The sequence below is a fragment of the Acomys minous genome, assembly GCF_964271855.1.
Source record: "Acomys minous genome assembly, chromosome: 2".
In the NCBI taxonomy this organism is placed as follows: Eukaryota; Metazoa; Chordata; class Mammalia; order Rodentia; family Muridae; genus Acomys; species Acomys minous.
This window is the reverse complement of record NC_140484.1, coordinates 15,680,686-15,693,672: the sequence shown is the minus strand read 5'-3', so window position 1 is coordinate 15,693,672 and position 12,987 is coordinate 15,680,686. Positions and strand designations below refer to the sequence as shown.

The 12,987-nt window shown below is 53.1% G+C and overlaps 1 protein-coding gene across 1 annotated transcript; it reads left to right on the top strand.

Moving 5' to 3' along the window:
* Window positions 1-205: 205 nt before the first annotated feature.
* Window positions 206-5,476, top strand: TLX1 (T cell leukemia homeobox 1; the record flags this gene model as incomplete). The annotated part of the gene is made up of 3 exons (XM_084768898.1): window positions 206-827; window positions 2,849-3,050; window positions 5,254-5,476. Exons 1-3 carry the CDS (start codon window positions 254-256, stop codon window positions 5,474-5,476), a joined length of 999 nt encoding a protein of 332 aa, XP_084625024.1. The 5' UTR covers window positions 206-253.
* Window positions 5,477-12,987: the final 7,511 nt, after the last annotated feature.

Sequence of the window (12,987 nt, the reverse complement as noted above, 5' to 3'; positions counted from 1 at the left end):
CCCGGTGATTGATGTCCCAGAGTCAACAGCGAGCGAGCAGCCGGAGAAGGAAAGGAGAAGCCGGAGAGGGAAAGAATACAGCTCCCCCTCTCTCCCTCCCCTCCCCCCCCTACTTTGGCCCTTCTGCGCACTTCGCCTTCAAGTCTCAGCGCTGCCGAGAGCGGCGGTTGCCTCCTCGCCCCTGCCCGCTGCCCCCCGTAGTCCAGCGCAGCGAGCACCCTTGCCTGGGCCCCCGCGTGGGGCGGGGGCCAGCATGGAGCACCTGGGTCCGCACCACCTCCACCCGGGCCACGCGGAGCCCATCAGCTTCGGCATCGACCAGATCCTCAACAGCCCGGACCAGGGCGGCTGCATGGGGCCCGCTTCGCGCCTCCAGGACGGAGAATACGGCCTTGGCTGTTTAGTCGGAGGCGCCTATACTTACGGCAGTGGGGGCTCCGCCGCTGGGGCGGGGGCCGGGGGCACAGGAGCTTACGGCGCTGGTGGCCCAGGTGGTCCGGGTGGCCCGGCGGGCGGCGGCGGCGGCGCCTGCAGCATGGGCCCACTGGCCGGCTCCTACAACGTGAACATGGCCTTGGCGGGCGGCCCCGGTCCGGGCGGCGGCGGCGGCAGCGGCGGCGGCGGCGCAGGGGCGCTGAGCGCTGCGGGGGTGATCCGAGTGCCCGCGCACAGGCCGCTAGCCGGAGCGGTGGCCCACCCCCAGCCCCTGGCCACTGGATTACCCACTGTGCCCTCTGTGCCTGCGGTGCCGGGCGTCAACAACCTCACTGGCCTCACCTTCCCCTGGATGGAGAGTAACCGCAGATACACAAAGGACAGGTTTACAGGTGAGTCCGGCCCGCGCGCGACCCGCCTGGCCGTGGCTCGGGCTCTGTGCTACCCCTATCTTGCTTGGTGGCTCCTTGAAGCTCTTTCTGAGCGCCAGGTCGCCTAGCACCTCTCCGTGCGTCCCCCAACTTCAGCTGCCTGCAGGATTCTATGTGCTCAGAATCGCTAACGAAGAGTTCTTGCAGCCTGGGCTCTCTGTCTAGGACCTCATTTATAGAAGCAAACCTTTGTCCCCTCACAGGATCCAGGGCCCAGGTAGAGGGAAGAGGGTTGTAGCTTCAGGACCACTTTCTGCCAACACTTGATGCTTGCAGGTCTGAGAAGGCACACGCCATGATAGCAGAAATGTTTTTCTGTCCTGGCTCCTGCCAAGAGCCCCAGAATTAGAATTAGACACAAGAAAAGGTTCTCCTATCTCTAGTCCCTTACTACACACACACACACACACACACACACACACACACACACACACACACGTGGGTGCTCTGAGCCCTGGTACCAGTCGCTGCAGATCTGCAGAGGCCTAAAGCCCGAGTGAAAGAGAGGAGCCAGTCAGCCTTTTCCCCTCCGGACCGCGGGCTTCTTCAGGGTCAGTGGCAGCACAGGGCAGGGCCATCTTCGTTTTCATTCTCCATACCCCTCTCCCAGGGGTCGGCTCTCTTAGTCCTGGGATGAATAATGCACCCGCCTGGCCAGCAAGTTGGCCAGAGGACAACTCTCTGCCGAGTAGGCGCTCCCGCGGTGGCCAGCTGCCGGGCTCTCTGCACGCTCCCTCTGCCTGCCCTAGCTCCCTCTGCCCTGGCTTCCGTTTACTCTGCCCCAGCTCTGGCGTGTCCCCTTCCCACTGGTCGCTTTTAGCTGTCCCTGGGTCCTGAGACCGTGAGACTTCCCAGGCAGGTTGGGGCCTCAAATCCCAGATATGCAGCTGTTAGGAATTGGGCCCCATTAGCTGTTTGTGCCTTAGAGAGGGGAGGTAATAGGTTTAGGTTGCTGCTTGTGGCTAGGACTCACCTGACAAACCCCATACCTTAACTGTGGGGTGTGTGTGTGTGTGTGTGTGTGTGTGTGTGTGTGTGTGTGTGTGTGTGTGTCTGTGTGTGTGTGTGTTCATCATAAAGGGAAGAACAGTCTACAGCTAGACCTATCCAGGCTACCCAAAGTTACCTTAGGCCCCTGCTTCTGTTACAGTGGGGGGGGGGGCGTAGTCAGACTTTGGGGCCACAGCAGAAATGGGAAGGGGTCTCTGTGCTCACTGTAGGGCATCCTGGAAGGGTCCTTGGCCAAGGGCTCCAGTAGATTACAGTCCTTTAAATGAATAGAGAAGGCCTGGAGCCTCTCTTCCCTATTCAGCTCAGGCCATTCTTGAAGCCCCCCTCCCCAGTGTGTGTGTGTGTGTGTGTGTGTGTGTGTGTGTGTGTGTGTGTACTATACAAAACGTATCTGGCACAGGCCTACTCTGGGGCATCACAGTCAACTGTAGGGTCAGGCCTGAAGGAGTGAATGGATAGCTGTAGTCCTGTGTTTCCTGTGTTCTATTGCTTGTTTTAGGTGTGTGTACTTGTCTGTGGGAGTAGCAATCTGAAGTTTGTAGCAATATCTTTGTAGCTGTATGATTGGGGGCTGGGGGGGGGGCGCGGCTGTGACCAAGACTGAACAGGACCCAGAGGCTGGGACTGTGGTCACCTCTTACTTTTTGAGTGGTCCTTTTAAGTTTAGTGGCTGAGGGTGAGGAAGCTAGGTGCTTCGCTGTCCCTACATAGGGGAAAGGGGAGCCAAAGGGGAAGTGGATGGTATCTCTGAAGGCCCAGGCTAAGATGGTTTTCCGAAGCGGCAACTCAGGGAGGCCGCCGCGGTCCTGGGCTTGAGGTGGAGGGTTGCCGGGGAGGATCTAGCCACCGCGCTCTGACTCGCGGGGTGTCCGGGCCTGGGACGCCTCCTGACACTCTGCCGCTTGCCTCTGCCGTCTGTCTGTCTCCCGCTCCAGTGGCCCTCTCACCCTTCACTGTAACACGCCGTATAGGTCACCCCTATCAGAACCGGACGCCCCCTAAGAAGAAGAAGCCGCGAACATCCTTCACGCGCCTGCAGATCTGTGAGCTGGAAAAGCGCTTCCACCGCCAGAAGTACTTGGCTTCGGCGGAGCGCGCTGCTCTGGCCAAGGCGCTCAAAATGACCGATGCCCAGGTCAAAACCTGGTTCCAGAACCGGAGGACGAAATGGAGGTGAGCTCGCGGGGCGAACTAGTCACGGTGGAGCAGTATTTCTCTGCCTCTCTTGGATTGTACACACTCTCTCTCCTTGCTAGTTTCTGACCGGTTTAGATCAGTAGGCTCCAACAGTCACCTGGGACTACAAACAATGGCGGGCAGTAACCCGATGGGCTGGAGAATCCCGGCCATATTTAAAGAGAAGCTTCGGGCCTTAGACAGCACACTCTATCCTGTGTAGACGCGGCTGGTCTCTGCCGCTAGGGCAAACAAGCCTATTGAACAGTCTAGGCGATCCGGACTTTTGTGCTCAGAGAGTCTTTTAGGGGCTTTTTGATTCCCTAGCCTGCCTGCACTGCCCTCCCCTGATCCTGAGACTTGGAGACAGAATGACCCGCACCGGGTTTCTGCGTTCCAGCCGGACTCTCCGCGGAGTGCCTGGGGCCCCTGATCGCTGGCTGCCGCTACTTATGGCTTCCTCCCCAGGCGCTTGAGCTCTGTGCAGTCGTCCCCCATCCTGGAAGGGGAAAATCAATCTGCGCCGGCTGTGGCGGGGATTCTCGGGTCCCACTGAAAGGGGGGGGATCAATTAGGAGCAGATGGGTGTGTGTGAGAAGGACATTTTTTCCCTTCTGTCATACACCGACAACAGCACCTACTACGTCTAGTTTTATTTTACCGAATGCATATAATGTACCTCGACCTTCAGGGCTTCTGATCCCTTTCCTGCAATTCTACGAATATTAGGCATCGCACGCCCTAAGTAACTTTAGTCTCTGCTCATAACCCACACTTTCCCCAGATGCACTTTCTTGCACCTCTGCGCCTTTTCCACACACCTTGTTCTGGTTCCGCCTATGATCCGATCCTGGGAGTCTCTCAGCTCAGACCCTGGGGAGGCGCGTGGCAAGAGTCTGAGTAAAATCGGCGGCGCCGTTCCGGGCGGGCCTGGGGCGGGAGGAAGGAATTGGAGTTTCCTCTTTTTCTGAATGAAGGCGAGGAATCTGCCCGAGATTCCGCCTTGGAGGCCACAAAGGAAGCCCGGGCCCTCCGAGTCGGCTGCCCCCCACCAACATTCCTGTGGCTGGGGAAGGGGTGGGGAACGCGGCTTCAGCCCCTTGGAAAGCTAGTAAAAGGAGGAGCGGGGCTAGCTGAAAAGGGTGGGCTGGTACTCTCCAAGCTTAGGGTGGCGGAAGCCTGGAGAAGGGGGAGGGCGGGCTCAGAAAGCCATCCACAGGCAAAGGGAGAAACTTAGCACAAAGGAAAGGGATAAAGATACTCCGTTTTAGAAGAAAATACACAGTAAGATATTTTTAAAGGTGGGGCAAGGGGGCAGGGGAGAAATGCAAGCAGCCAGAAGTCTGTGTAAAAAGGAAGATATCCTATTATTAAAAAACGTGACTTTCACTTCGAGCCAATTCCCCTAATCCAGAGGAAACGAAGGGGTGAAGAAAAAACACGGGGTAAGACAGAGCATGAAGGGAAACATTTGGGCAGTTTAAAATTCAGGAGAGGCGGGGAAGATGAGAGACAGACAGACAACGAAAAGTCAGGAAGGCGCTGTGTGAGCAGGCCGGCGTCCGCCTCGCCTCGGGAAGAGCCGCAAGCTTCAAGCGGCTTCATCGATCGCCTACAAATTGCTTCTGGAGGCCCCGGGGACTCCCATTAGGTCTGTCCACCTTAGAGACAGACGTTTGATCTCAGTTGACAGGGTAGAGGGGCTGCATTAAATGGAATAAGTGAGTCATCGCCTCTCAAGACCGCCTGGGAGGAGGCTAGTGGGTCCAGCGGGAGCCTAGGGGCACAGGATTTGGCACAGGAGGTCTGAGATCTGGTCGAGGCTGGCGGAGAAAAGGGAAAGACAAGACTTTAGGGCCTTTCAGGCCTGGGATAGCACCTGGTTTGGGGATAGATCAGCTTATCTATGGTGTGTCTGAGCATGTAGGTGCTCTGTGTTAAAGGCTGTTCGAGCCCAGCAGTTTAAGCCCACTGGCCTTTTTCACTGCTTCTCTAGGATACTTATGCTCCATAGTTTCGGGGCTTCCATTCATTTTGGTCAGAATCAGGACCCCCAAAGAGTAGAGTGTGCATTAACGGGGCCACACAGGAGCTGAGGGTTGCATAAGAGGCTTACTCCTGGGAGCGTACTCTGGGGCCTGCGCGCAGGCGCGGGAAGAGGGTTAGAGTCTTGGCTGGTAACAGCTTGTTCCCAATGCAGGCGACAGACAGCGGAGGAGCGTGAAGCCGAGAGGCAGCAGGCAAACCGTATCCTCTTGCAGCTGCAGCAGGAGGCCTTCCAGAAGAGCCTGGCCCAGCCACTGCCCGCAGACCCACTGTGCGTGCACAACTCGTCGCTCTTCGCCCTCCAGAACCTGCAGCCCTGGTCTGACGACTCCACCAAAATCACTAGCGTCACGTCGGTGGCTTCAGCCTGCGAGTGAGCCTGCATCTCCACACTGTGGGACCCAAGCCCAGTTGGGAGCTATGCGGAGAGCTAGAACTCTCCTCACTCTTTCTGACTGCACGCCGGAAGGGGACCGGGCTTCTCTCAAGCACTCTCCTCCACACACTGTTCTGTCTTCGGTGGAAGAGGGCTGGAGAAAGAGGCAGAGCTCTCTTCCCAGAAGCCTGCGTGATCCTGCCCCACTGTGGAACTGTTCAGAGTCCTCTTTTTTCCTCTATTTCATTTTATTCTGATTTTAACATGAGACAGAGAGACCCAAAGGAAGTGAGGCCCAGAGGGGCTTCTGGGATCCCCAGGTGGCCATCCTTTTACATCGAAAGCCAGCCACACTCAGAGGTGATACCTGGTGTCACCCCAGAGCCACACAGAGGGGTGTATGGCAGGGTGTCATGCACACGCAGGATCATAGCAATGACCCTTACTGTTAAGCATAGTCTAGGGGTGACCCAGACCCCACTCGAACAGCACGGATCTCCTCTTACTCAAACACAGGGCCATGGTCACACTGTGACACACCAGCCCACACACACAACAGCCAAACGTGGCCTCTCAGGCCCTCACAACACATCCCAACAGCGCCCAGGTATGCACAGACAGGCTTTCACACAAATCCAGCCATTTCTCCAGATCCTGTTTGGGGAGGGGGGTAAGTTATGCACTTATAAGGTGTTTTCTGTGTAACCATTTTATAAAGTGCTTGTGTAATTTATGTGGAAAAATAATAAAACCCTCCGGTTCAGGAGTCGGGCTGTCTGCTCCTTGCTGAGCCCAGCATTTCGAAGCTTCAGAAGCAGTAGCTAGTATCTGAACTTGGAGTCAGGGTGTTTATGGGCTGGCAAGATTGTCAAGCTCTGTAGAGAGAGGGAAAAAAGAACTGATAGGGAGCCGGTGAAGGTGAGGGGAGCCAGGCTACCCTGAGATTCCCAGAGTTTGAGTACAGGGAATAGATGTCTTTGTTTTTTTGTTTTGTTTTGTTTTGTTTTGTTTTGTTTTGTTTTTCAAGGCAGGGTTTCTCTATGTTATCTTGGCCATCCTGGACTTGCTTTGTAGACCAGGCTGGCCTCGAACTTACAACAATCCACCTGCTTCTGCCTCTCAAGTGCTGGGATTAAAAGCATGCGCCACCTCCCCACCCCTCCACCCCCCACCCCCGCTGGAATAGGTGTCTTTGGGAGTGAGAGTTCATGTGACAATCAGGGTATTACTGTTAGTGAATGCTTGTAATGATATCTAGAGGTGTGATCATGTTTAAAGTTTTAGTGTAAAAAATCTTTGTTTCTCCTTAAGTTGCAAATCAAAACTATCATTGTATGTGTGGGCTTACAACAGTTTGTGTGTGTGTGCACGTGCGTGTGTAAGAATGTGACTGCCATTTGGTGTAATTTTGTGATTTTGTTCATTTTTCTGATTGTATATAAATCATGTCAATGTGTGGGAACTCACATATTAGTTTTCCTTTGTGAATCTTATGTTTGTGCTAAGCGTGTGTTTTGGATTGTGTATCATCTCTAATTGTGTAGGTGTAATTGTGTGCTAGGGATAACCATGTGTGCCCTGTTTTAACTGTATGGTGTGTACCTGTGCACGATAGTTTGCAATTGTGGGAAGTGTGAAGCGTCGTCGGAGGCTGTCCCTGCAGGTAGGAGCATGTGGTTCTGTGAGAGTGGCTGTAACTGAGCACTGTTGATGCATGTGGTGATGGGACCCAGAGATGAAAGTGCAGGTAGGTATATTATGGGGTCCTCAGCACCTGTTAGGAGTTTGGGAGTTTCCCAGCAAGCTGCAGAGGCCAGAACACAGACTCAAAACTTATAGCCAGAATCTTCCCTAGTACTCAGTAATCTTAAAAAAAAAAAAAAAAAAAAAAAAAAGACTTTCCAAGGACTCAGGGAGCCCTCTGACGACTCCACCAGAACTGTAGTCACAACACTGACATACCCTAATTTTTAAACTACTAGACCAACTACAAAACAGCTTGTTTGGGCCTGGAAAACGCACTAGGAATGAAATTAAGTAAGAGATGGGGTGGGAGTGGGGATTTCTTTGGAGAATTTCGTAGGTGGAAAGTTAGTATGGTTGGAGTCTCTGCTCCAACATCACCAAAGCCACTGTTCTGTGGCTGCTGGCAGCCACACCAAGTTGTAATGCAGGGACAAAGAGCATAGCAACCGCCAGAAAGCCCAAGGGAAAATAGGTTGGGTGGGATGGGATGAGGCTTTCCTGTTCCCTTCTCCCATCCAAGGGCCCCCTTGGTTCTAAGCAAAAGAGCAACCTGAGCCTGGGAGTCCTGGCAGGCTTTCCTGGCGAAGGGGTCCTCAGGGCTGGCCTTAGTGAGCTCTGTACTAGTGAGCAGCTCAGCTCATAGAGCTCTCTGGAGTTACTCAAAGCCACTCAGTACCTAGAAAAATCCAGAAGCAACTTCCCAGAGCCAGGAGAGTTTCTAACCTGCACAGGTCTGGCTGGTCCTCGGTTCACCGTGGAGCTGAAGCTGTAGTTCACTTTTACCTCTTCCCGGATCTCTTCAGCCTCCCCCATTTGGGTCTCTGAAACGTAGAATCGAATCCTTTGTTCACGACCTGTGCCTTTTGATATCCTGGACAAAGTGTTTGTTGTCTGGAGGACCCCTAGATTTCCTGGCCAGGCTGTCTAACTGAGGAGCTCAGTCGAGGTCCCAGGGCGGGAACACAACAGTCCCAAACTGGATCCCAAGTCACTCTTACCTTCTCTTGCAGAGCCAGAAAGCAAACGTCTCCTTCCCCCGCCCCCGCCTCCCCCCCCAAGTCTTCATAGCTTTGCACTGGCGCTCAGAATCCCGCCAGCAGATGCAAGCCTTAAGCCCCACTGCTCTCCCGATTCTGCTAAGTTTGTCTAGGACTGGAGCATCGCTTATCTCAGGTTCGTCCCTAGCGCCGCGGCCGGCCTGGGAAGCCCACTGGGCTATCCACACTGCATGCCCACGGGCCTCAGAATTTCGCTCTCTTCGGGGACTGCTTGGGAATTCCCAGGCCCTGGGTGAGGCCTCCCAGGAGTACCAGACTCCAGGAAGAGCTGGGATCCTTGGCACTGAGAAGCAACATAGGAATTCGTTGGGCCCGTATCTCGCTGAATCCCGCGTACACAGAGAGCTCCCGGAGCGGCGCCGCAACCACACCTGCGCGGAGCTGCCGCACCTTACCTCTGTAGTGGGCTGAAGCCTGGAAGGAGGGACTGTGAGGGGTCGAGGCCAAAAGCTCCAAGGGGGGAAAAAAACCCGAGAAACTCGCTTTTGTCGATCGCGTCTGCCAGCAACTCTCCAGTTCAGATAAAAAATAGAAATGGAAAAACTTATCATCTGAATAATTGTGTGTTGAAGTGTTGAGAAAGGAAACAGAATTAACCCATCTGTCTGGCCTATTTCCTTCTTTGGCTTGAGTGAGCCTGTGGCACTGACCAAATCCCCAGCGTGGAGCCCTGGGCAGCAGCTTAGACTTTGTGCACAGGGTGGCAGAAGTTGTGTGAATGGCAGTCTGTGGCCCCAGGAACCCAGGCGAGGATGGGGGCCAAAGGGCCCCCAAGTTGTGCAGTGGGTGATACACAGGAAATCTGGCTCAACCTGTTAATTATAATAGAGGCTTTGTATGGCCAGGTCTGTGCATGGGGGGCTGTGCAGGCATTCTCTGGTGGATGAGTACGGATGGCCCGCGGTACCTCCAGTGAGGTTGCAGGTATGAAGGGTACCCTGACTTAGATAAGTGTCCCTTTGTGGCTAAGTGGCCTGTGGATGACAGCATAGGTCAGTGGTTCTCAAACATTCCTAATGCTGCAACCCTTTAATACAGTTTCTCATGTTGTGGTGACCCTCAGCCATAAAATTATTTTTGTTGCCGGGTGGTGGTGGCGCATGCTTTTATAATCCCAGCACTCAGGAGGCAGAGGCAGATGGATCGTTGTGAGATCAAGGCCAGACTGGTCTACAAAGGGAGGCCAGGACAGCTAAGGCTACACAGAGAAACCCTGTCTCAAACAACAACAACAAAATTATTTTTGTTGCTATTTCATAACTGTAATTTTGCTACTGTCGTGAATCATAATGTAAGTATCTGTGCTTTTCAGATGGTCTTGGGCAACTCTTGTGAAAGGGTAGTTTAGCTCCCAAAGAGATGGAGGGGCCCCCAGATTAAAAACCACAGGGATAGGTAGGTGGTAGCCTCCTGTGAAATTCAAGCAGGTATCTCCCACTGGGCTAAGGCAGTTGAGGCTCCGCAGCAGCCGTGTTTTGTTACGCAGTTCTGAGAGGTAGCTGCTCCTTTCCTTAGGGCCCCTGGGTTCTCCCACCCCCAAGCTTTGCTTCCCTGCTCCCACTTTTGTGTATTTCACAAGCGTCTCCTCTTAGGTTTTACACCCTCCCAGGGGCTCCCATCAGCTTTTCCAGCTTGGCCGAGCGTTGCCCTGGTTTAGTTCTAGCCTGTTAGGTTCATAGAAGCCCTCTGGTATCTATCCTCTGGGTTCCTGGCTGAGGGGATTCTAATGGAACAGGCCGAGGGCAGGCTGGAGCCAGGACGGGTTTTCCAAATAGCCCAGAGAAAACCTGGTGGCCTGGCCAAGTGGTGTACGGTGGGGGATGGGGAGTCAGGTAAGTACCTGGAACTTAGGGTATCGACCCCCCCCCCTTGTTCTGGGGAATGAGTATAAATGCACTCACCTCCCTGCTCCTGCCCCCGTCCCCTCCGGCCCCCACCACCGGCCTGCCCTGCTGTATACAGCCTAAGACAACCTGGGTGAGCAATATTGCACAAGAGGAGCCGCGGGTGTGTGAAGCCAGGCACACACAAGTGAACACTTTACTGCCTGGGCTTGTGGTTACCCCCCCCCCACACACACACACACAAGCTGACGCCTGTCACTGACTAGCTAGCCCCACAAGCTGTTACCTCAGGAGCTCTTTAGCTCTTCTCCCCTACTACCCTAGGCCAGAGGGAGAAGGGTCCAGTTCTGCGGGAGGGCCTGGGGGGTGAGGATTTCCTCTAACTCGGCCTTCAGCTTCCCTTTTCGCAGATCCGCCAAGGGCTTGAGGATGCCAGGCTGGCCTGAATTCAGGCAGAAGATCCCAGCAAAACACAGACCTTTCAGTGACCTACCGCCTCGTGGGAAGCCAGAGACCCAACCCCCTGCGTGAGAAGGTGGGAAGGGACGCGGGGATTAGTGCGGGTGGGAAAAAAACTTTAAAAGTCTCCAGCCCGCAATGTGCCTCGGAAAGGAAGGCGGTCGTGGGAGCTGCCCCTCCGTTTTTCAGCCCTGGAGTCTCAGACCCTTCATTTCTTCCGGTGGCTAGGGAGGGAGGAGCCTCAAGATCCAAAGGTGGCTCGTGGCTTTTCAATAGGACCCAGATCTGTGCTTAAACTTGAAAAGTTGGTTCAAGTGGGTTCCGGGCGCCCTCTAGGGGTCACATAAGGAGAGTCGCTCTGACTTCAGTAGAGTCAGAGAAGGCTGAACAAAGTCGGCTTCTGGATCAGGGGCAAACAAATAAAAATAGTACTAAAAATTAGTATTATTGAGCGCCTGTAGTGTGCCAGGTAATGAGATAGACTATAAAAATACTATTCATTCCTAAACAACATCGTATGAGACAGGTATTTTTATCCTTCCTTTACATACGCTCAGAGGCGTTAAGCAATGTTGACGGAGAGCACTTTTGGTTGGTAGGCAAGGGCGCCAGCATTCAGAGTTTATCTAACCCTGAAGGGATTTGGGTGGGATGGCCAAGTGCAGGGGTGCAGTGGATTGGGGGGGATTGAGGGTGAGTCAACTTTGAGTCTGGGCTTGCTTTTTTGGAAGGACCAGCCAGCAGAGAAGTGAATTGGGCATTTGCCCTCTAGAGATCTGGAAAGTTCAACTCCAGCCCATCACACACACACACACACATATACACACACACGCACACACATACACACACCACAAACATACAGACAATAAACACACACACATATACACAAACACATACATACACACATGCTCTCACACATACATGCACATACACACACCACACACACATACAAAGACACACATATATACACATCACACACACATACATACATACCTACTCAGACACACACATACACAGACACACACACACACACACACACACACACACACACACTTCAGCTTGTAGACTCCACTCTATCAGGCCTGAGAAACTACCTCCTCCTCCTCCCCCCACACCTCAGTCAGCCCACCCTTTGGGCCTTTTCCAGCTGGGCTTGACGCCTTCCAGGAGCCCCTAGGACTGGAAGGAGGTTCCGTCTCCCACACTCCTTCCTCTGCTTCTGCCTCTGAGTTTGACACATGGGAGGATCAAACCAGCAGAAAGTTAAAAATAGAAGCAAATGAATCATACTTTATTAGACAAAAGAACAGAGAACCAGGAAGGAAAATCCTTCCCATTCCATCTGCTCAGGGAAAGCTTGCAGTGGGAGAGGCTGCTCTGGGATCCAGGGTGGAGAGGGGTTGGCGTGAACAGGAGCGTGAGAGTGGGAGATAGGGCCGGGAGAAAATTCATAACTCTATTATTGTTGTTGTTATTGATGATGTTGTTGTTGTTGTTCTTATTTCATTTGACCTTTTTTTTTTTCCAAGACAGGGTTTCTTTGTGTAGCCTTGGCTGTCCTAGACTCGCTTTGTAGACCAGGCTGATCTTGAACTCACAGCTATCCTCCTGCCTCTGCCTCCCGAGTGCTGGGCTTATTATTAGACTTTTTGAGAGAGTCGCACTATGTAGTTCTAGGTGTTCTGGAACTCACTATGTAGACCAGGCTGGCCTCAAACTCACAGAGATCTGCCTAGTTCTGCCTTCTCAGTGCTGGGCATGAAGGCATGAGCCACCACGGCCCATGGTAACCTTTTTGGTTTTTTGTTTTGTTTTGGTTTTGGGTTTTTGGTTTTTTGAGACAGGGTTTCAAGGCTGTCCTGGTCTTGCTTTGTAGACCAGGCTGGCCTCAAACTCACAGAGCTCCACCTGCCTCTGCCTCCCCAAGTTCTGGGAGCCAGCATGCTTGGCTTTATCATCTTTGTCATCATCATCATCATCATCTTATTATTATTATTATTATTATTATTATTATTATTATTAATTATTAACTATAATAGATTTATTTATTTTTAGATGTGTGTGTGTGTGTGTGTGTGTGTGTGTGTGAGAGAGAGAGAGAGAGAGAGAGAGAGAGAGAGAGAGAGAGAGAGAGAGAGAGAATGAGTCCATGTGGCCATGTATGACAAGGTATGGTTTAAGCCACCATGTAGGTACTAGGACTTGAACCCTGCTCCTGTAGAAGAACACCCTATGCTGAGCCATCTCACCAGCCCTCCAGTTTTATGATTAAGGCCCCTTTTTAATGAGTAAGGGTCAATAAAAATATGGATGGAGAGCTAGACTGTCTCCCCTTCCTCTCTTTCATAGGCTCACAGAGGAGACGCATCGGTGTCCTTAGGGGTCTTTTTCTTGTGCAGTATAAG